Source organism: Eptatretus burgeri, chromosome 17 (assembly GCF_056783735.1).
Source record: "Eptatretus burgeri isolate ZD-2024b chromosome 17, Ebu_testis_v1, whole genome shotgun sequence".
Lineage (NCBI taxonomy): Eukaryota > Metazoa > Chordata > Myxini > Myxiniformes > Myxinidae > Eptatretus > Eptatretus burgeri.
In genome coordinates this window covers 40,738,105-40,762,834 of record NC_140977.1, presented here as the reverse complement: position 1 = coordinate 40,762,834, position 24,730 = coordinate 40,738,105, and the positions used below count along the sequence as shown (strand labels likewise).

Sequence of the window (24,730 nt, the reverse complement as noted above, 5' to 3'; positions counted from 1 at the left end):
TGATATTCGAGGGAAACCTTTGGAATTGTAATTTGATCAAACAACAAAATTTTCAACAGTTTAATATCCAATCTAAATCACAGAAAGCTTGTGCTACTCCCAAAATGGCAACGTTTTGTGGACATTCAGAATATCTTCTTTCCTTAATTTCTGGTGTCACAACATCTGCACCCCAAGTATATTTTTCTTTCACTCGCTCGACAAGATCACACATGCTCAAATATCCCACATCGTTATCCTCTATCAAACCCTGGTTAACTGCTCGACTCAACCCCCACCGCCGCTCCCACATTCTCCCCAAGCAAGTTCTCTCCACTCTTTTAAAATGAACCACTTCCCTTCACATTCCAATTTCCAATCTTGTATATTTTCACGGACTCTCATCGGCTTCTCAACTCTTGCTGTCTGTTTACATGTTCAACTTCTACCAAACTCACTTGGCTCCCTTGTACTGCCTGTACATGTTGGTTCATCCTCCATTCCACCCCATCGTTGATTCAACATCATCCTCCATCATCTAGTTCTCTCAAGAGCCTCGATGTTTGTGAAAAAAAAAATTCATAGAATTACAGCAAATGTGGGTGACAAATATGGAATTACAATCCGAGACATGATCTTCAAAACAGCACGATTTACACAATCCATCCTCCCCAGTGGATTTTAAAACTAAACACAGACAAGGTCACCAAACAAAAACGACTTTCAAGTGCAGCCAAACAAAAAAATTTCAACAATTCTCCACAAACTCAAGGGCAAAGGCAGCAACTAACAGACGCTTTCAAACGGCAGTACAAAATGACGACACTCGATGAACAAGCCGTGTCACACCGATGGATTTGTGCCGGATTGTAATGACACTTCCGAATGGATACTTGTGTTCAGTTACATACTCATGCACAAAGAGGTTGTTAGGATTGATAAAATAAAAAATAACTGCAGAGAGAGAAAAAGGAGAATTTAGAAGGAAGGAAAGGAAGAGAACGCTTGTTAAGGCACACTCAAGTTAGATAGAAAAACCAACAAAATAACATGGTGACCCTTTTAAATTGATGGAAAATGCACTACAACCATTTTTTTAACTTGCCACAACAGTTCAATCCACAGCATGTCCACCAATGAACTGTTGAATCAGAATGGAAAGTGAAAAAAAAATTGGGGGGAGGGAGAAATTCCCTTTGTGTCTGGATCTATCTTTGACAGCCAGCATTCCACAAGGCAACGTCTTTGGCTCAACACATACCTTGATACCAATCAATGATCTGTCCAATTCTCTTGAAAACATATTCCCATTCTGCCGATGGCTCCACCTTTGCCAAATGGTGCATCGCTCTTGTGAAAGGTTGGCCGATGCCAAATCTTTTTTGTGAGACCATGACAAGATAAGCTACCTGGGACATGCTGTTCAGTGCCTGCAAGTCACACACTAGCACACAAGAATCAGCAATCAAACTATCCAATCTCCTGCGAGGGGTGCACAGTCCTGGAACTCCATGACCTCACACTCTGCAATCTTTCCTGGGAGAAACATAATCACCAAACTGGCATCAAACACTAGTCACCATCTGGGTAATCTCTATTGAGTGAAGGCATTCCTGGACTGCACCGAGCTCAAGGTGGAAAGACTTTCACATAGAGATCATGCAGTATGGCTCCCCATCCTGAACTGATGCTCCTTAGATGAGAACATACAAAGCTCATGTGAAATTTATCTCATCAGAAAGAAGCCCACCTTGCCAAACCACAAGAGAAGCTAAAAAACCTTAGTGATGCTTGTTGAGATTGAAGATACCAAGCAATAAAGGCAGTGAACACCACCACACTTGCCATTGTTGTTTTTTTGGAAACATTGTCGAGGCTCGTATGAGAGCTAACACACAACGCACAGCAAGAGGGGCACGAGACAAGAGAGGCAGGAGTGGGACGGACAAAACAGTGGGGAACAGAGACATTATGAGATTTGTGGAAGGAAGAGGAATGGGGTGGGGAACACGGGGTATACAAGATTGATATTACAGGGACTTTCAGGAAGGAAAGCAGGGAATTTGAAGGTGGGTTTGGGGTGGATTAATGGGGATAGAAAAGATCGAGGATTTGGAAAAGAGGTGGTTGTGAACGGCTGTTTTGAAGGCCTGGAAGGAAGAATGGGATTGAACAGTGTGGGAGTTCATTCCAAAGGCAGGGAAAAAAAAAAAGAGGAATGAAAAAGTGAAGGTGAGCAGCGATTCATGATTTTGGTAGTTTTACCAGAAGGGGGTAAATTTCCAATCTTGTTTTAAAACAGTTTTAATAAGTACTGAAGCAGATGATCACGATGTAGTGAATACAAAAGGGCTAATTAAGTTCGGCTTCAAGCAAATACATTTCAGTTCTAGCTTTATATTGCCATCTTTGACAGCATTTATAACATGTTTGGAAAATAGTAGAACTGGAGAGTTCATAGAAGAAGATACCCTGGGCAGTGTTGCTTCAATTTAAATAAAATAATGATTTTAACGAGTTTAAAAAATATATATACATATCCAAAAGTTTTGTAAAATTGAAGTAGTACCGAAGCAGTGCCAGAGGAGCACCCTAAAAAACCACCCCATTGAACCTTAATTTAAATTGAAGTATTGTCGGACCTCAATTTCTAGGAGATATGTTCCTGAAAAATGCTGTGCATGTCAGGGCATTTCATTTATTTGTTCATTTTTTTTAAATAATAATTTTTTTTAACATGTTATAATCTCATGGAAGAGCAACGATACAGAACAAATATCGGGATACAACACAACAAAGGGAACAGCAGTAGAAAGGGGAAAACCAACAGCAAGGGGGAGTGAGAGAGTAGACAGAAAAGGACAAACAAGGGACACAGGTAATGATGATGGGTAAGGAAGAACGCAAAGAGTGGACAATATAGATACAAAAGCAAAATTGTGCTTGACAACTTTGTAATTTTATCAAGGTGTGAGGAGAGGTAAGAGGGTGCTGTCTGTCTGTCATAAGGATGAGAGATGTCACGGCAGAAAGTGGTCATCAGGAAAAAGAAATAAAGAGGATTTTTCAGAGTCAGTCAGTGATGAAGATTAAGAATAATATGGAGCTCAGAACACTGCCTTGGGGTACTCCAACCTTGACATGGAGAGAAGATGAAAGGGTTCCGTTGAGAGCCACACATTGTCTATGAAAGTGGAGGAAGTCAGTAATCCAAGAGTGGAGTTGGCCTTGGATTCCATAGGAAGACAGTTTGGAGAGCAACGCAGGCTGCCAGACTGTATAAAAAGCTCAAGATACAGTATGTCCAGAGATGGTCCTGATGTCATGTCTGATATTGAGGGCCTCCACCATTGTTGGGAGAGAAACAGCAGCACGTCCAGAGACCAGGTCTGAATCCAAATTGATGATCTCAGATGAGGCTGTTGGAGAAAAGGAATGATTTCATGTCAACTGCAATGATGGATTCCATGATCTTGCTGACGATTGCAAGTAAGCAAATTGGTCCGTAGTTAAGGGGGTCCGTTTTTGCACCTTTTTATGTAATGGTGTGATGTTGGACGATTTCCAAGCAGATGGCAGATGACATATGGTAAATGACAGGGTGAAAAGGGCATACAGAGGAAACGCAAAAGCAGCAGGACAGGGTTTTAGGACACGTGAGCTGATGCCGTCCGGTCCAATTGTAGTCAGAATCGAGGGTTGCCAGAAACTTTTCCCCCTTTTCAGGTGCTAAAGACACAGAATTCAGGAGCAATTGGGTACCATTGGGAAGGATAGGTTTAGAGTGAGGGGTGAGAGACACGAGATTCTGAAGCAAACAGAGAATTGAAGCATTCAGGCTTCTTACAAGCGGAGTTGGCAGTGGTGCCATTTGAAATGAAGAAAGGGGATCATACACCACAGACCGACTTGACAAGGCACCACCAGGTTTTAGAGGAGGGAGGCAAGTTTTAAAGTTCATTCTTCAGGTTGGAAAGATGTTTTTAGGCTCTCCTGAGAGTAGACACGTACTTAGTGCGGACTTTATGGAATGATCTGAGGTTGCCTTCAATAGGATTTGCCTTGCAGGAGGAAAATGCAAGTTGTTTTAAAGCAACAGCCTCATGACAGGATTCAGAGAACCAAGAGCGGGAAGATGGGGAGGATTATTGAAGACGAGATAGGATAAATCTGTGCACAAGAGAGCAGTTTTCTGTGGAAAAATTCCTCGGCTGAATTAATATCAGCGGTGGTGGATATAGAAGACCAGTCCGGAAGTGCATTAAAAAAACAAAAATTAAACACATGAATACACGAGCACAAATGTAAGCAGGTCACACTTTATGATGCGTGAATATGTGGGGTCAGCGAATAGTGGGACCGCAAAATGTTGGGGTCTGACAGTACTGCAAAACTGGAGGCTCTTGGAAGTATTATGACAGACAATTTCTGTTGATGAGTCTTCAAGTATACAATTCAATTTCAATAAAATAAAGATTGTAAAAGTCATATAAATTAATTAATTCCGGTTTTACCACCGTTTCCCGCAGTGTCTATAACATCACCTTATGCAACAAGCATATAGAGTCAAAAAAAAAAAACCTCACGACTCTGCGATCGGGATGAATGAGCCAAGGTACGGGAAAACAAAAGACTTCTCGACCTATAAAATGTTCCAAATAGTGTTCAAAATATAATATAAAATATAAACAAGTTGTTCCTCGATCATAAACTGACAATCACAAATTCCAGACTGACCTCCCATTTCTACTGTCTCTGACATCAACTCTTCCTGGGAATTTTTTCAAATAAATCTCTCTTCATGCACAGATTTATCCCATCTCATCTTCAGTTGTTTGAGCCTTCCCTCCCACCCATGGTGCAATGAAGCATGTGGGGAGGCAGTTGCCCTGAAACAACGTGCCTTTACCTCATGGAAGGCAAATCCAACTGAAGGCAATCTCAGTTCCTTCCACAAAACTCGTAACAAGTGTGTGTCTACCCTCAAGAGAGCCAGAAAACAACATCTTTCACATCTCAAAACTGAACTCTCAAACCTGTCTCCCCCCTCCAAATCCTGGTGGTGTCTAGTCAAGTCTGTTTCTGGTGTACGTTCCCCCTCCATCCCCTCCCTTACCTCAAATGGCCGCACTGTTGATAACGCACGTGAAAAGGCTGAATGCCTAAACTAGGTGTTTGCAGCAAAAATCTTGTGTTCAAAACCCATCACTTTCTCTACCACCTTACCCAGTCGCACCCAACTGCCCCTGGACTCTGTGTCCTTTTCTCCTGACAAGGTGGAGAGCTTGCTATCAAACCTCCTCAGATTCTGCAACTGGTCCAGACGGCATCAGCCCATGTGTCCTAATATAATAAGCTCGAATGAGCTAAGATCCTCGTCCTCTTAATGACGTCATAAAAACGAATACGACGTCATTGTGATGTATCAGGTTTGCGATAAATTATCTGGGCTAATGCCCGGCTTGATTCCCAAAAACAAAATTCAAACAGCTTGCCAAGTTTCGGAGATAATGGTACAGGCGATTTTCATTAGCTGCGATATTATGACGTCAACTTTTTTTCTGGGAAGAATTTCCAAAATCAGAGATGGTTACTGCCTGCGTGTGGGCTTTCTGCATATACATGGCAAGTTTCACGAAGATCCGATGAAAACTCTGGGTTGTGAAACAAAAAATGTCAAAAAATAGGAATGACATCATAAAAATTGATGACATCAAAGTGATGCATCATATGTGCGGTAATTAACCTCCACCATCGAAGATGGACGGAGGTTACTGTTTTCACCCCTGTCTGTTTGTTACTTACGAAATCTAAAGATTTCGTAAGTATATTGATGACTTCCGTTTCTGTTTGTTTATTAGTAGGCACGATAACTTGAGAACGGAAGAAGCTACCAATGTCAAATTACACCACGTGATTCAGGAGGGTGATGGCTAGTGCTGATTAGATTTTGGTCAAAATCGGTCAAAGGTCAAGGTCACAGTGAGGTCAAACATACAAAAAATGATAACTCGAGAACGGAAGAAGCTACCAATGTCAAATTACACCACGTGATTCAGGAGGGTGGTGGCTAGCGCTGATTAGATTTTGGTCAAAACCGGTCAAAAGTCAAGGTCACAGTGAGGTCAAACATCCAAAACATTCGATTTTTGATGGTTTGGTACAGAATCATCGTAGAAACTTCTGGTTTGCGTCGCAACCTTCTCTCGAGACAGCTTTTATTAGACAAGTTCAGAGGTCAAGTTGACGATTTCTCAAGTACCAGTCTATGACTGCTTGTTTGTTTGTTTGCTTGTTTGTTATCTTGCCAAAACGAAGTTTTTGCAAGATATGTTAGTTAGCTTGTATGTTTTTTTTTTTTGTTTTTTTTTTGGTCTGTAATCACGTATAAATCACTCTGCAGAGCACAGTTATCATTGGAAATTTTTGTAACTTCGCATATCAGAGGCCTATAGAGGTCCCTTTTAGCGCATAAAATTTTGAAGGTCAAAGGTCAAGGTCACTGTCGCAAATCAGGGGAGACGACGAAACCCTTATTTTTTGAGTAATTTTGATCGGATAGTCTTCAAACTTCATGGGAATATAGTTCATGGTCTGGGGCTCAGCTGATTAATTTTTGGTGGCGATTGGCCTTAACCTTCATGGTTAGCACCTTAGGTCAAACATATTTGAACGCAAGGTCAAATTTTCAAGTTTTAGGAACCATATCGTGTAGTACCTCAAATTGAACACCTCGATGAGTGCTTTCAAGATATGTCAAGCTTGAGACATTATGACATCATTTGGTGACGTTATGAGGCAAAAGCATATTTTTCATGGTTTCTCTGTAGAACGATTCTCATCGGAATGTCTCGTAGGCAGATATTCCTCAAGGAGTCGCTCCTGGTGAATAGCAGCTCTGTTCACCTCAGTGTGACCTTAAATAAGTCACACGTGGTCACCTTTTGGCAAGATACAGGTCACCCTGCGGGTGACATTGGTTTATTTTTGTTTGTTTGTTTGTGAACAGTATTACGGAAAAAACTCCGACGGATTTCGACGAAACTTGGTGCGGGGATTGGGTATGGTCCAAGGATCATGCCATTAGATTTTGGACTTGGTCCAAAATCCAATGTGGCCGCTATGGCGGCCATTTTGAAAAAATATTTGAATTTTTGTTTTTGCATTTCTACATGTTTTTAGTGATTTCCAATCCCCCCCCCCCCCAAAAAATAAAAATGTTGGACAAAAGAACTATAACTGTCAGCACTGTTGACGTCATATTTAATGAATAAGATATAAGGTTCACTTGAGTGACCCAGCAGTATTGGCGGCAGAGGTTTTGCACTCTTCAGAGTGCTCCCCCTCAAGTTCATCTCTGCTAATGCCCTGTTCGATTCCCGCAAACAGAATTCAAAAAGCTTGCCTAGTTTCGGAGATAATTATTTCGGCGATTTCCATTAGCGGAGATATTTTGACGTCATAACCTTTTTTCTCGGAGGAATTTTCAAAATCGGAGATGGTTACTGTCTGCGCAGGGTATTTTTACATATATATCCCAAGTTTCAGGAAGTTTCGATGAAAACTGTAGGCTGTGAAACAAATGAAACAAAAAATGTCAAAAAATAGGAATGATGTCATAAAAATTGATATGGCATAGTGATGCATCATATGTGCGGTAATTCATCTCTGCTAATGCCCTGTTCGATTCCCTCAAACAGAATTCAAAAGGGTTGCCCAGTTTCGGAGATAATTTTTTCAGCGATTTCCATTAGCGGAGATATTTTGACGTCATAACTTTTTTTCTTGGAGGAATTTTCAAAATCACAGATTGTTACTGTCTGCACAGGGTATTTATGTACTCCAAGTTTCAGGAAGTTTCGATGAAAACTGTAGGCTGTGAAACAAAAAAGTCCACAAGAACAACAACGTGAGTAAGACTTAGAGATCCTCCACGAGGATCTAAAAACTTGCTCTTCTGCTCTTGCTCACCCTCTCTCTCTGTTCTATTCACCCTCTCATTTGCTCAAGGTTATATTATTATGAATCTGGAAGCTTACTGCATTCAACGTTCAGGTCCCCATAGCTCAGTTATTTCGATAAGTAAATGTGGATAGATAGCTCCCTTTCCCCTATGTCTAATGGGAATTAAGTGTACATGCGCTGCAAAGTTATTTTATAGATAGGATTTTTACACTTCTGACAACGCCAACAACAACACTGCTCGAGGCATTGTCGGCGCTGTATGCACGCTCATGAAGCATTTTGTTCTGGCCTGGTGCCAAATGAGGGTATGCGTCATTTTTCAGCCAATGGGCGCAGAGCGGGCTCCAAGAGAAGCAAAGCCTCTTCGGGCGGCGGGGAATCGAGACGCCCCGACACGCCCCCCGACCAATCATGGAGAGACGACGGATTTCCCCAGCGAATGAGTTGTGCGGAGGGGAGACACGCCCCTCTCCACCCCCGACGCCAGAGAGGGAAGAAATAGACAGTGCGGTTAGCTGGTTCTTCTGGTCTCGTCCTGTCGCTGGCTTCTGGTCTCGTATCGTCGCTGGCTTCTGGTCTCGTATCGTCGCTGGCTTCTGGTCTCGTATCGTCGCTGGCTTCTGGTCTCGTATCGTCGCTGGCTTCTGGTCTCGTATCGTCGCTGGCTTCTGGTCTCGTATCGTCGCTGGCTTCTGGTCTCGTATCGTCGCTGGCTTCTGGTCTCGTATCGTCGCTGGCTTCTGGTCTCGTATCGTCGCTGGCTTCTGGTCTCGTATCGTCGCTGGCTTCTGGTCTCGTATCGTCGCTGGCTTCTGGTCTCGTATCGTCGCTGGCTTCTGGTCTCGTATCGTCGCTGGCTTCTGGTCTCGTATCGTCGCTGGCTTCTGGTCTCGTATCGTCGCTGGCTTCTGGTCTCGTATCGTCGCTGGCTTCTGGTCTCGTATCGTCGCTGGCTTCTGGTCTCGTATCGTCGCTGGCTTCTGGTCTCGTATCGTCGCTGGCTTCTGGTCTCGTATCGTCGCTGGCTTCTGGTCTCGTATCGTCGCTGGCTTCTGGTCTCGTATCGTCGCTGGCTTCTGGTCTCGTATCGTCGCTGGCTTCTGGTCTCGTATCGTCGCTGGCTTCTGGTCTCGTATCGTCGCTGGCTTCTGGTCTCGTATCGTCGCTGGCTTCTGGTCTCGTATCGTCGCTGGCTTCTGGTCTCGTATCGTCGCTGGCTTCTGGTCTCGTATCGTCGCTGGCTTCTGGTCTCGTATCGTCGCTGGCTTCTGGTCTCGTATCGTCGCTGGCTTCTGGTCTCGTAGCGTGCGGAAGCCTGACGCTGCCCTCCATACCCGGTGCTTGCAGCGGCATTGAGTTGCGGGTTCGAGTCCCGCCGACCCAGGACGTCGAAGACCGCACGAGGCGGGAAGGTCCGAGATAGCTCTGGTCCCCAGCTCATCTGCCCTCGAGCTGGGAATCTTCAATAAAGGCCACGGCCATCACTTCTTTTGGGTATTTGTGTGTGCGTGTGTGTCTGTGGGCCCAGTCTAAAAGTAGGAATTGTTCAGTGCTCTTCGCTTGTACATTATTTGCATTTCTTCTTATAGTCGGATAACTCTGCCCCTTGTGCGTTTCCCTCCCCCCCCCCCCCATTATAAATAAATCCCGTTGAATGTTTCAGCTCGTTCCTGTGTTTTCTTTATTGGTTTAGCATGTAGTCCAGTAAAATTATAAAATACCTAGAACAAATTGCTTCAGAAGGTTTTTTTGCTTTGACTGGTTCATTGGACCCCACTGAACATCATATCGAAAGTTATCTCAAAGTTACCCCCCAAAGGGCCCTAATTTGCATAAATTAAAGATGGCCACCATGTCAGAATAAAATGTACAGCAAACTTTATTCTGGGTGGTTTTAAGGCCCATAAATGTATTCCCAACAGATAGGAATGTGAAATCAATCTTTCGAATTAGGCTACTTCCATTATGATATGATGTCACTATGACGTAGTATTACATCATGTCATGTCATGACGTAGTCCCTGATTTTACTGAAAATAGACATTTTGTACTTTGTTATTGTAATTCCCTGTAGAATATGGTTTTGATTGCTGTTTCTTTAGCCCGAGAAGACTCTTTGGGACCAAATACTACCTACTTCCATGTAGTCCAATAAACCAGCTGTACAACTTAGCTCAGCCCCCATGAGTTACAAGTCCGTGTCGTCCTCAGTCACGTCAATAGCTCTGCTATTGGAACAGTCATCACCACAACATTCACTACAGGCATTTGTACATTTCAGGCCTTGCTTTCTGCAGCTGCATCTGTTTGTGGAGCAGTCCCCTTCACACTGGCACCTTATAAACTTTAGAATATTGTGAGGGGCAGGCTGACAGTCCATTGTTTTAGGTAGAAGTTTGCCCTGCAGATCCTGCCATCCCCAATCTACTGCCCTCAATGCACATTTCTCATCCTTTGACATCAAACATTTAGCTTGGTACAAGGCTCGATATATGTGGTACTGTCCGGCATCCAGTGAGGGTGGAAGATTTTGTATCTCTACGCTGGAAGCACACCTCACTACTTTGTCCTTGAACTTCCTTATCGTCAGTGAATCTAAGGACTCTGTGTTCTTGCCTCTGTATAATTCTACTAGGACCTTCTCCCCCGAGGTTTTCATCTCCTCACGAGTAGAACAATCCAACACTTGCTCCAGCTGCTTTGCAAACGAAGAGTTTGACATCGCCTTTTTGAGAGGTAGTCCCTTGCCAATCCTGTACAATCTCGAAGTTGTGTCACAACCTCCAATGGCATGGATGATGGGTAACAGGTAGCAACGCTTTTCACCCAGAGAAGTCTGCAAATCATTGATCTGCCACTCTCTAATTTTAGTGTTTTTATCTGGTTTCACTGCTTTGTCCGATCGAAATGTCAACTCATTCATGTCCTCTTCAGCGTGGTGACAAAGTAACACCAGAAGGTCGATGTCTTCTCCGAAAACATGTGTAGCACCAATTTTTGCACACTTCACCCCAGTCAATGCAATCAAAAGATCAGCTTCACCTTTGGAGTGCAATGTTCTGATTGATACCCTGGGTTTGGAGTTTTTCAGACAGGAAATTGATGAATTTCTGCTTATTCTCGACGTTTGCCAAAAAGTGTTCCTTTTTCGACTTTAGCGCCATGCTGCCAGTGAAGAACACCTTTGGACCAACTGCACCCTTTGATCGCCTGAGATGAGTCATATATTTTGTGTAGCTGTCCGTTTCATATCCATCGAAAACGACAAGTGGATTTGCAAACGTGTTCACATACTTGACGTACGTAGAAGCTATGGAGTCAAACGTTTCACCCCTTTTCCAGGGAAATCTCTGTAAAAGAGAACCTCCATCGAGGACATTGTACATTGGTTTGCTGTCACGTGTCTGCTGGCCTTCATTTGATGAAGTGGACGGTAGCGCATCAGCCACTTCTGGCTTGTTTGCCTGGCGGAGAAGACCGTGTTTATCAAACAATGCTGTCGGTTGCGCAGAAGGTTCATATTTCAATAGACCATTAAAGCTATAGTCACTGTTGTTAGCTAGAATTAGCAGCCTCTGAAAGAGAAGCTGAGGGTCAACTTTCGGTTTTTTGCCATCCACAACCAGCTGTTTCATTCCCATTCTTTCTATTTGTTCCTTCCTTCTGAAGACAAAGTCAAATGCGTTTTGTCCCTCCATTTTGTCCAAGATAGCTTCTCCGACTTTCCTTGCTTCATGTGGGTTACACGAGGCACTTGCAGTCACCCCAGTGGCTATGCTGTGTAATCCTCCTTCTTCTGACACAAATGGGTTGTAGTCATTGAGGTACTGGAAGATCTCGTAAGTGTCTTTATGATCGCGTTCCTTCCGTGCAACAAAAAGGTCCTTATGCTGATCACTAGTACTGTATGTTGCACCTGTAAGTTCCTGCATCGATTCATTGATGTCAGCACAGGCGGGCATTGCAAGAAGCCAGCGTGTCCGCTGCTTCTCTTCCATACCTCGGCCTCTTGTCAAACCCTCTGTGGTTTTGATTGTCCGCATAAGAACCTGTTAGATGACTAGGTCACAAGGCAATCCAGCCCAGAAGCGGTCACTGCGCCGGATGATAAAAAGACCAGAACTGAACCTGTTGTAGACATCAGGGCTTGTTTCTTTCAATTCCAGCATATCCTGAAGATGGATCTGCACCGATTTCAAGTAGTTGTTGTGTCCAGATGCAGCAAGATAGGGATGCATGTCCTGGAGACACCTCAGGTACAACTGAAAGTCACCCGTTCTTTGAGATCTCAGAAACATCTTCAGCAAATCCACCATTCCCATGTACTGGATCCAAAGGCTTCCTGTTGGGAACTCAGACAAACATTCTTTCTCTGCTCCCATTTTCTCCTTTATCCGGTCAAACACATCCTGCTGGCAAACCACTTCGTCAGTCATCTCCTCTGCCAGGAAAGCATCACAGCATTTCAGGACCTCCCGAAGGTCATCTGAGGTATCTGGGACGTCTTCCTCTTCTGAAAAAACTGGTACATCAAAGCATCGTGTTAAGAGGATCGCATTTAAAGCAGCGTCTACCAGGACGTAACAGCCCTTGTAACAGCCTGTAACAGCCTTTGCATATGCCTTTCCACCTAACATGTGCGCCACAGCATTGCCAGCATAAACTAGCTCCAGCATTTCCTTCAGGCCCGATCCTTCCATGATGTGACCGATACTGCCAAGGTAACTCATTGCGGTGTGAAAACCCCCAAGTATCAGTATGATTGGCTTCAGAATGCTGGCTGCGTCTTCATTCAGAATGATTGTTCTAGATTTCCACCAGAGAGGCTGGTCAAATGTTACCACTGGAACTGTGCCTTAGCGCTTGCTTTCAGTCGCAACGAAGTGGAGTGTAGAATAAATGCAGGTCATATCAGTTGGGTCAAGATCCAACATAGGAAGAAAGTGAACACTAGCCTTTCCTGGATGGTCACCCTTGCGCAATGCCTGCATCATTCCACTCCAACCTAGAGAACGTGGTCGAAGGGACCATGATACTTTCCACAAAGTGTCCAGTTTTCCATGCTGTTCATCGGCTATTTCAACCAGGGGCAATTTCCTGAATACCAATGGAAGGCTCTTCCCTTTAAGGTATCTATAGTGGTGAATTGCAATTTTGGTATCCTCCAGTCCACCTGCAGTTGAGAGGTGGGTTAGTCGCGGAATAGGACCTTGTCTTTTTGGCATACCAGGGGTCATTGTGATTATGATGCCCATTGCATGGACTGTCCCACATCCATCTAAAGTCCTCAGATTATGGTCAACATTGTCTGCTATGTACTGACCAAAGTGTCCAGCTACTGGAATATCTGTGCCCTTAAAACAAGCCGCACTTGATTCAAAGTTCAGTACTTCTGAATAGGACACACATAGCCCATGATTATTCAAACTATCAATTAAGAACCGCGATCCGTACTGGTGGTGCATTTGAACAGCAAGACCGAAGGGAATAGGAGCCAGAACAATCCTTGGTCTGGTCACCTGAGCAATGCATTGTCCAAGGGTAGCAACTTTGAGATCCTTAGTCTTTCCTGTTAGAACACGGTCCAGAAATGTGCACAACAAACCTGGGACATAATCCAGGTTATCTTCAAGTGAGCTTAATTTGTTACTATCGGGATAAGTCTCCTTTGAAGTTTGAATGCACTTGATTTCATTGCGAACGAGGTCTGCTGCAGCATATACAATTTGCTGTTTTATTTGATTTTCATCTGTCGACGGGGTATCATAAAATGTCTGCAGTATTTTGGCAGCTTTTGTTCGGAATGTGACCACATCTGGGCGCCCGTTTATATTGGTTATTACAACAGAATCACCTAAGTGCTGCTCAAGTTTCTGACGCATATATTTTGGGCTATATGCATCTGGGGTAATCTGAGACATTTTTCTCACAAGGTCTTTTTTTATTTTCTCACTACATCATAGTGACGTCATATCAGAACGGAAGTAGCCTGATTCGATAGATTGATATCACATTCCTATCTGTTGGTAATATATTTATGGGCCCTAAAACCACGCAGAAAAAAAGTTTGCTGTACATTGAATTCTGACATGGTGGCCATCTTTAATTTATGCAAATTAGGGCCCTTAGGGGGGTAACTTTGAGATAACTTTTGATATGATGTAGATGGGGCTATAGGGAACTATTTAAAACAAAAAAAACCTGAAGCAATTTGTTCTAGGTTCGGCCATATTCAGCATAGTTTTACTGGACTAACGGTGCGTATTGTGAATTAGTCAGGCCGTTGCTGCCGTAGTTGTACATTTGGACAGACGGACCTCGGTAACCATCCGTTCGGGTTACGCACGGTTCAAGAACGCTAACGGCTCGTTCTGCTCGAGCTCCGCCGAGGGTGAATTTCCCCGGTAGTTTGAACGACGTGGGTATTTAGGTAAATTGAAATTGGCAATCGACCCTATTCCACGCGGTCGACCTATTGGCGATCTTCGGTCCAATAAGGGACCCGTCGGCTCTGGAGTTATCCTGGGAGACAACCTATAAATTCCGGGTGTTCAGTGGAGCAGACTCTACTGCTCCATCTAGCGGTCGTGCTTGTTGCGATACCCAGCACACAACAATATGCCATCTGCTTGGAAATCAGCAAACATTACTGCCCTGCATAAAAAGGTACAAAAACAGATCCTGCAACTACAGACAAATCAGCCTTCTCCCAATGATCAGCAAGGTCATGGAACCATCGCTTCAGACATGAAATCCTTCCTCTTCTCCAATGGCTTGATTTCCGATCTTCAATTTGGTTTCAGACAAGGTCACTCCACCCTGGATATGCTGCTTCTGCTCTCCGAACAATGGATGGAGGTCCTCAATGCGGACATGAAATCAGAGCCATATCCCAAGACATATCGCGTGCTTTTGACATGGTCTGGCACCCTGCCCTGCTCACCAAACTCTCTTCCTATGGTATCCAAGGCCATCTCCACTCATGGATCGCAGACTTCCTCTCCTGTCATAGTCAACGTGTGGCCCTAAATGGAGTTCTTTCATCCCCTCTTCCTGTCCAGGCTGGAGTTCCTCAAGGTAGCGTTCTGGGCCCTGTTCTTTTTCTGGTTTTAATGAATGATCTATCCGACTCTCCGGAAAATCCTCTATATCTCTTTGCTGATGACTCCACCTTCTGCCGTACCATCATCTGTCATCCCTCAGACCGGCATGCAGAAGCTTCTTCGCTCACTGCAGATCTGCGTAAAATCACAAACTGGTCCAACACGTGGAACATGTCTTTAAATCCGGACGAATCTCACACCCTCACTATATCTCTCCAAAAGGATCGTTTAGAAACCCCGCCCATCCACTTTCTCAACAATCCTCTGGAAGAAGTCCATTCTTTCAAGCTTCTAGGTCTCACTGTCTGACATGACCTTTCCTGGGAAAGCCACATTTCAAACCTCACCTCCAAAGCCAGTTGCCGACTGGAAATCCTCCGTCGTGCAAAGTCCTTCCTCGGCCCACCTGAGCTCCTGACCACTTACAAAGCTTTCGTCCGCAACCTGATGGAGTACTGCTCTCCCCTCTGGGCTGGTGCTCCTGCCTCTCACCATTCTTGGCTTCACGCAGTGGAAACCAAGGCATTTCGGATCATTGGCATCTCCCGCGATGAGGCTGAGCCTTTGGTCCTCTCACTCTCTCACCGCAGGCTGGTCGGTGGTCTGTCTTCTACCGTCTCCTCTCCAGCCTCAGCCCCCCCTCCCTCCCCCCCGCTCTCTCTGATCCCCACCACATTTCGGCAAGGCGCTCAAGGTCCGCCAAAAAACCCCTTCGGGTAAAACTACCAAAATCACAAATCACTGCTCACCTTCACTGTTTCATTCCTCTTTTTCCCCACATTTTGAAGAAACTCCCTCTCTATGAAATCCCATTCTTCCCTCCAGGCCTTCAAAACAGCTGTTCACCACCACTTCTTATCATCCCCCATCCAAATCCTCGATCTTTTCTACCCCCGATAATCCACCCAATCCCACCTCCTTCAATTCCCTGTTTTCCTTCCTGAAAGTCCTTGTCATGTCCATCTTGTAATGTTCCCATGTTCCCTGCCCCATCCCTCTCCCTTCCACAGAACTCCTAATGTCTCTGTTCCCCACTGTTTTGTCCTTCCCACTCCCGCCCCTCTCGTCTCATGCCCCCCTTGCTGTGTGTTGTGTGTTCGCTCTCATACGAGCCTCGACAAGGTATACAAAAAATAAAAATAAAAAGGCAAATGACGGTTCTTCTCTGCAAACCAAGTTATCACGTTTGTTATTTACATATAGGACACATCCGCACAACCACTGGATGCACACCCACAGAAATGATATTTGCTCGAATGCTAAAGACACGCTTAGACCCGATTCATCCGAATGTTTCGTCCAGGATTGCGGACCACCAGTTTAAACAGAAGTGGTACCATGACAGGACCTCAATTCCACGTGCCATCAATGCGTTTGATCCTGTTTTTGTGCTGAATCACAGCTGTGGATCTAAATGGCTCACTGGTCGTGTTATAAATCGAATTGGCAACTCTTTATTTGTTGTGGAACTGTCCAATGGACATACAGTACGTAAACATATTGACCAGCTCCACCTGAGGCATTGTGACCCCAATCCTCCAAACTATATTCAGCCCTTTGAGGGCGATTCCCTGGTGTCTGTTCCGATTGCGAGTCGAGTGCCTGAGCCCACAGAGTCCGAGCACGATAGTGGTGTGGTAGAGCCAGCTCCTCCTCCTTCCTCTCCATCTCCTCGAGGCTGCCACTGTCGGTGTTCCACAAGAACAGTCACCCATCTTGCGACGCTCTGCTCGCACATGCAAGGCGCCGGAGCGGTTGAATTTATGATTGCACCTCGCACTGCTGGATAAGTGTTGTTCGGGGAATAATGTTGTGCAAGATTTTATTTGGGGGGGAAATGCTGTCATGTTCTGTCAAGCTGCAACCACGCGCATGCGCAGTGTGCGCCTCCCTGGCAATAAACGTGGAGCTTCGACTTATGTGGTGTCTGGCCTTTCACCCCACAATTCTTCGGATACGCCACATATGGTATGTAAAATAATAAAAAATCGTCAATTATCCTGAAATACGAGTTTTGTTTAACCTGACCAGAAGTGTGTTTGCCGACCAGAGGTCGTAAAAACAACAACTCAGGTCGTAAAAACAACAACTCAGTCCAGCGCCACCTGTGGCGGCAATCTGGCTATTTAAGGTTACCTCAGTTGTAAATCATAAAAAGGTCCCTTTTTCGAGGGGTTTCTTTTACTTCATTTTACATAATTGACAATCACAGATATTCAGAAACATGCAGTACATTTGTCAAGTACAATAAACTGTCTTGATTAAACCCCTCACAGCGAAGGGACGGGAGGCACAGGTGGTATCGAACAATATGAGGAGGCGACATCAAACCGAACTGACACACATGACTCACCCAGAATGGCTCCGTCCCGTCCACGCTACAAAACTTATCCATCGGACGAACAAGTCGGCCAGGCCAGGCCAGGTAACTGCAAGGTAATGGGCAGAATTTGCGGGCCACAGGAACCCTTCGGAAAGACGAGACGCGAAATGTCGATCTATCAATCCCGCATGATTAAGGATAGATTGCAAACAAGTTTATCTGAGGAAACAGGATAATGCTTCGGCTCGAAAGAATCCCAGACCCGGCTCCTCACTTTGTCCAACCCCTGTCCAAGTCACGCCCTTCAACACGTGCTTACTCACAATCAGCACCCTCACGCCGGCGACGTATCCACCTCACGCCTTCCCATTGGCTGCGTTCACTCAGCGACGGCACGAACGAACAGCGTGACGTTTGCGAGGCTCGAAGCAGATGTTGTTGTTGTTGTTGTTGTTGTTGTTGTTGTTGTTGTTGTTGTTGTTGTTGTTGTTTTCCCCTTCGTCACCGTGATTCGCAGAATTTTTTTCAAATGGATCGAATATTACATACGGAGCTTGCACAGGGATTATTGTTAAAGTATTGACCTTATTTTCCATCATTACAAAAGATCTGAGAGGAAAAAAGTAATCAAACGATAATATAATCAAACACTTCCGTGTACACCGCCGACAGCGAAAGCGCCATTTACACTGGCTAAATGTTTAAAAAAAAAATTTCTGTTAATTTAAAAGATTATTTCGGAGAAAATACGATGATTATGGGAAGCAAACAATGTTACTGTGTAATCTGAAGACCACGTTTAAAATCGAATCGAGGAAAAAGGAGTTCGTACATATATATATATATATATATATATATATATATATATATATATATATATATATATATATATATATATATATATATATATATATATATATATATATATATATATATATATATATATATATATATATATATACTGTCAAACCCATCATGAATGTGGGTGGTCTGCAGGCAATCACAGAGGGATGAGGGGACATATTCCTTCCTCTCTGAGCTCCTCTATCCAGATATTCGAAGAATGATATTGATCAATCGATAATCCAAGAATCAATCATCATCATCCACCTCTATAAAACGGTGTTTTTTGGGCTGGTCTAAGAGCACCCTTATTCTGGACATTTCCATCTGTCTGTCTGTCCGCTCTGTCTAATGTCAGGTCAGGTTCGATCTGTGACCTGCTACAGGTACCATGTAAACCTGTACTAACCTGTTCCATGGTCGGGTTGTCAGCGACTAAACCGTCTCCCCCACCAGGTTTTGTGGTGAGGGGGGTGTTTGGATATGGACACCCAACAGGATTAAAAACAAAACCTGTCAAACGGCGGAGGAGCTCCTTGTGAGCCAACGGCCATCCATATCTAGTGCCCAACTGTGTCTGCGGACGTCCTCCTGCAGTTGGGTTACTTCTTATTAGGAGGTTGGTGGCAGGATTTGCACTCCAGCCACCGTAAAACCCTTCATTCCGCAAAACGCAAAAACGCAAAAAAATCTGAAAACCCACTCCGTGGGAGTACCTCCTGTGCAGCTTCCCTTCGCAGGGCAGCTCACCGGATGACGGGATTGGTGCAAAGTCTTCGGGACCCCCAATCTTTGATGGTAGGAGGGAAACCACGGAGTAACATTCCCGGGTCAGATTGCGGGAGAGTGTGTCGGAGTGGTGCTGAGGTGTCGTCCACCAGACGGCAGTCTCCTTGGGTTAACCTGAGGCGGTCCCTTCGGGTGGGTGCCTGGAATGTCCTATCCCTAAGAGAGGGTGATCACCTGTCTCTGTTATCATCTGAGCTCAAGCGTTTGGACATCGGGATTGCAGCTCTCTCTGAGGTTCGGAGACCAGATTGCGGCGAGATAATGGTGGGTGGTTACACCTACTATTGGTCTGGTCGCTCTGATGGTTACCATACCCAAGGAGTTGCTGAAGCTGTGTCCAATAAGCTGACCCCAATGATAATTGAGGTAACACCGGTCAACGAGCGTATTATGAGATGAAGGATTCGTCACTCCTTAGATGTCATTTCCCTGGTCTCTGTTTATGCTCCGACTGAGGCGAGTGATCTCACCGTGAAGGATGCATTCTACGCTACACTCGAGTCTGTGGTTGATCAGTGCCCCAGACGAGATACACTTCTAGTCTTGGGGGATTTCAATGCATCGACTGGAACTGATAGGGATGGTTATGAGGTGTGTGTTGGTCCCCATGGGTCAAGAGCTATGAACCAGAATAGCACTAAGTTCCTTGACTTTGCAAGAAGTCATGGTCTTAGGGTGGCTAGTTCATGGTTTCAGCGCCCACAAGCTCATCGCTGGACTTGGTATTCCAACGCTGGTGGTGTGGCAAAGGAGATTGACCATGTCCTTATTGACGGTCGTTGGAGGATGATCCAGAACTGCAGGGTCTACCAGAGTGCTCAGTTCCTCAATACTGACCACAGGCTTGTTGTAGCAACTCTAAAGCTGCACCTTAAATCCTGGAGAATGGTACCATCCCAGCCTAGGTTGGATGTTGCCAAGCTCAGGGATGAGAGAGTAGCTGAGGAGTTTGCGAACAGGCTGAGTGGACACTTGGGGGGTCTGGGTGCTTTGGGGGGTCTTGAAGAGTTGTGGAGCGCCTTCAAGACCACCGTCCTTGATGTTGCCAGTGGATGTCTTGGAGCTGACCGCAGGGCAAAGAAGAATTTTGTCTCTCAAGGGACACTGGATACCATTGACCAGAGTCGCAGGGCCAGGCTGAATGGCAGAGCTGAGCTGTTCAGGGAGCTGAGGCGTAAAACTGTACGTGCACTGAGGGTGGACAAGGAGGCCTATGTGCGAGGAATCTGTGAGGGGGTAGAGCATCACCTGTGGACAGGTGATTCTCGTCCTGCTTACAGGGGAATTCGCGCATTACGTTCATCCAAGCCCATCCCTCGGAGCACTGCAGTTCGAGCAGAAAGTGGTAGGCTCTTGACAGAGGAGTCTGAAGTGAAGGCCCGCTGGGCCGGTTACTTTGAGCGGTTGTACCAGGCTGATCCCCCAGCTGTCGAGTTGGACGTCAAGGGTGTTACAATCCCTGTTGCTGACCCTCGAATCAACTGTGGTCCACCTTCGCTTGTGGAAACACGGGCTGCGGTGAACCAGTTGAAACGGGGCAAAGCTCCAGGGATTTGTGGCATCCATACCGAACTTCTCAAGGCTGGTGGAAATGCTGCACTCGTGTCGTTGCATGCAGTTTTGTGCTCTGCCTGGAACACAGGCATCATCCCAACTGACTGGAAGAGGGGCCTTGTTGTCCCTCTCTGGAAAGGGAAGGGTGATCGCCAAGACTGCAACAACTACCGAGGGGTGACGCTGCTCTCAGTGCCGGGCAAGGTCTTTGCTCGGATAATTCTTGATAGGGTTCGCCACCATCTGCTTGAGCACCAGCGTCCAGAGCAGTCAGGCTTTACACCAAAGAGGTCAACGATTGACCGTATCCTTGCCCTTCTTGTCCTCACCGAATGCAGACGAGAGTTTCGGCAGGGGCTGCTTGCAGCCTATGTTGATCTCTGTAAAGCGTTCGATTCAGTGAATCGGGATGCCCTCTGGAGGATTCTTGGTCTTCGTGGGGTGCCACCAAAACTGATCGATCTGATGTCTGAACTCTATTCTGGTATTGAGAGTGCTGTGAAGTGTGGTGGTACCACCTCTGACTTATTTCCAGTTGTTACTGGAGTTCGTCAGGGATGTGTACTTGCCCCCACACTTTTCAGCACTTGTATGGACTGGATTTTAGGGAGGATGTCGGAGAGATCAAGTTGCGGTGCATCGTTTGGGAATGTCAAGATCTCGGACCTTGATTTTGCAGATGATGCAGTCATCTTTGCGGAGACTTCAGACATCCTTTTGGGGGCCCTCGAGGTGCTGAATGAGGAGTCGGAGCCGCTGGGATTACGGGTTTCTTGGGTCAAAACTCAGATCCAGGCTTTCGGTGACATCTTGGATGCTGCTGTCCTGTCTGTGTCTGTTTGTGATGAGGATGTTGAGGTCGTGGAGAGATTCACTTACCTTGGCAGTGATATTCATGTCTCTGCTGGCTGCGAGTCAGAGGTCAATAGACGTCTGGGTCGGGCCTGGGGAGTCATGGATTCACTGGATCATGGGGTGTGGCGCTGCCAGTACCTGTGCGGGAGGACGAAAGTCCGAGTCTTCAGGTCATTGGTACTTCCAGTCTTGCTCTATGGGTGCGAGACTTGGACTTTGACCAAGGATCTGAGACGGAGACTTAATTCCTTTGGTACCAGGTCTCTTCGGAGAATCCTTGGCTATCGCTGGTCGGATTTTGTGTCCAACGAGCGGTTGCTGAGAGAGACTCGGATGAGATTTGTTACCTGCATAGTCCGTGAGCATCAGTTGCGGCTGTATGGACATGTGGCTCGTTTTCCTGACGCTGATCCTGCTCACCAGATTCTCTCAGCGAGGGAGTCTCATGAGTGGAGGAGGCCAGTGGGCCGACCACGTGCCTCATGGTTGCAGCAGGTTGACCATCATCTCAAGGAGATGGGGATTGGCCTGGCATCTGCCTGGGGGATGGCCAGACGGAGGCCCCTGGAGTACTGGCGGAAAGTGGACGCAGCGACGCGCTGTTCTGGCACATGCTCCCATACCTGACCTGACCTGTCTGTCCGCGAAACTTTGGTCAAGCCTCGGGGCTAAACCACCCAACCGATTCCAATCAAATTTGGTAGGTAGGACCAATATTTCTGGGAATCGTGTGCTTTCGAATATGGGACCCCAGGCCATAGCAACGGCCCTTCAAAGTGGTCAAAAAATCGAAAAAAAAATCAAAAAAAATACATCGAAAAATCGAAGCTTTGAGTTCTGTGTGCAATCTATCTAGCTCCCTTCATGCCAATTTGCAGCCCTAACAAAAAATATTTGTAGGAGGAGATAGGTTTTGGGCGAGTACATGTCGAACATTTCAGAAACGGTTAATTGCGAATATCTCTAAGAGAAAGTGTCTGATTTTGATGAAACTTGGGTGAAATGTGTACAATGTGGCTGACATGTACACAAAAATGAATGGTTGCTATGCACACCTCCGTTGCTGAGCAACAGCTAAAATACTTTATCGTACACTTATTTTGCACTGTACAAAAAAAAATCAATACCTCCGAAACTGGACCTCAGAGGGACCTGTTTTTTTGTGGATATAAAAATCAGAGGGATATAAAAAATAAAATCTTTAGCAAATAGATAAATGGAATTACCAGGGCTGCCATTTGTTAGAGTCTCTTTGGAAACATGCCTGAAATTTCACAAGGTGGGTTTCTGGACGCAAACTAAGAGGGCTGTGATAATCATATTTATTGTGCTAAATTGATCGATAGCATGTACATGAATATCGGCTAGTCGCGTCGGCCAGCTTTCCATCTAGAGCGAGCAGCCGTGTCGCCTACCGGCTTGTTTGTGTACTTGTCTGTCCCCCTTCATAAGGACGATTCAAGAAGGGTTTTAAAGGCCAATCTTTCAACACAACTGTGTGTTCTCTTATACGTTCTATTTTTGAAGATTAAAAAAAAACTCCAAAAACATTTTCCATTAAAGAGTAATTACGTCTCTTCGATTGGAATTGTAGACGGTGACTTGCAACTAGGCCTCAATAGGGGTGTACAGAAGCGTTTTTTTTTTAAATAACAATAAATGCAAGGCGTAGGGAGGGGAAATAAACAGAACGTAATGTGCAATGCACGCCGAGTAAAATGAGTGTTTTATTACAGTTTGTATCATGTCGAATAAATAAAGATGTCAGCAGCACACGCGACGCAGGGCCGAAGCTTCTGACTGTGGCGTGCGTGCTCACAAAGCTGTGTCGTGGAAATGAAACGTCTCAGAAGATAAAGAAAATAGGGTCGCATTTGTACATGTAGTGTTTTAAAATAATGCTTCTTGTTTGCGAAGCATCACATCTTCCAGTCTCCTCGAATATTTAGAATGAAATAATTCCAACCGGTCATTTTTGTGCGGGCTGTTATACGAGTTAAACAACGTGACGTACGTCGCTTTGACAGCGTCAGCGTTGCCAAACCAATAACTTGGCAAGTGCTGCGCTGTGGGGTTTGCCATTGCCTTCCCAGCAGTCAGTCGTGGCAGGGACTTATCAGTTGTAACTTATTTAGCATGTCGACGATAACTCGCCTTCTCTTCGCGAAAGATCATGGGATCTTTAGCGTTCACCGACGGGTACCAGTGCCGGCAGACATGTCCTTCTGATGGACGTCGCAAAACAGAGATTGCTGCCTCACCAAGCATGCCAAACACCAGGATGACAGTTTGTAGCTGTGTCAAGATTCGAACCGAAATTGGACAGCTAAAAGCCATCCTGTCAGCCCTAATTCCTCATTGCGTTATTGTTGTGCGGCCAGGTATCGGTGGCGAGCACGACCACTAGAGGGAGCAGTCGAGTTGTCTCCACCGAACACCCAGAATTTAGGTCGTGATCCTCGGGTAAGTCTGGAAGGCACGGGTTCCTTACAGAACCATGTATCGCCAATAATTCGACCGCGTGGGGTAGGGTTAATTGCCAAACTTCATTATACCTAAGTACCCACGTGGCAAAGGTACCGGGAAATTCACACCCTCGACAGGCCTAGAGCGGGATGAGCCGTTACCGTGTCAAAACCGTGTGTAACCCGAGTGGATGGTTACTGAGGCCTGCCGGTCCAAATTAACAATTTACTGCCTCACTATTTCTCAACACGCACCGTGCGAAGCCAATAAAAGAAATGACAGGGAACGAGTTGGGACATTCAACAAGAGGGGAATTTATTCTACAATAATGGGCAAAAACCGGGAAGGGAGACAAAGAGCAGATTACAACCGAATATATTCCAATGTACAATAACGCAACCACTTAACGATTCTACTTAACAGACGGGCACACACACACACACACACACACACACACACACACACACACACACACACACACACACACACACACACACACACACACACACGCACAAAAGAAATGGGCTGGCCGGCCTTTATTGATGCCCCCCAGCTCGGAGGGAAGGTGAGTCGGAGGTAAGAAGCTCGCTTGGACCTTCCCGCCTCCTGCAGCCCTTGACGATCTGGCTCGGCGGGACTCGAACCCGCAACTCGATGCCGCTGCAAGCACCGGGTATGGAGGGTAGCGTCGGCTCCAACACACTCCTCCGGCAAGCGACGAGACAGCGAGCGCCAGCAGACAAGACGGGCATGCAATTCTCGGCGGGACAGACTCGCAGGCAGGCGATCCTCTTGGGACAGGCTCAAGGGAAAAAGACAGGACCTCCTCGCACACACCCACGCCTCTCTTCAC

The 24,730-nt window shown here is 45.7% G+C and overlaps 1 protein-coding gene across 2 annotated transcripts in view; it reads right to left on the bottom strand.

Annotated features, from left to right (window-relative positions):
- LOC147009857 (multidrug resistance-associated protein 1-like) overlaps positions 1-17,683 on the bottom strand; it is a 124,107-nt gene extending 106,424 nt beyond the window's left edge. For both annotated transcript variants that reach the window (XM_085861383.1, XM_085861384.1), the window contains exon 1: positions 17,401-17,683. In XM_085861383.1, the coding sequence (XP_085717509.1) occupies positions 17,401-17,442 (42 nt within the window). In that variant the 5' untranslated portion in view covers positions 17,443-17,683. The remainder of the gene's footprint in view (positions 1-17,400) is intronic.
- Positions 17,684-24,730: the final 7,047 nt, after the last annotated feature.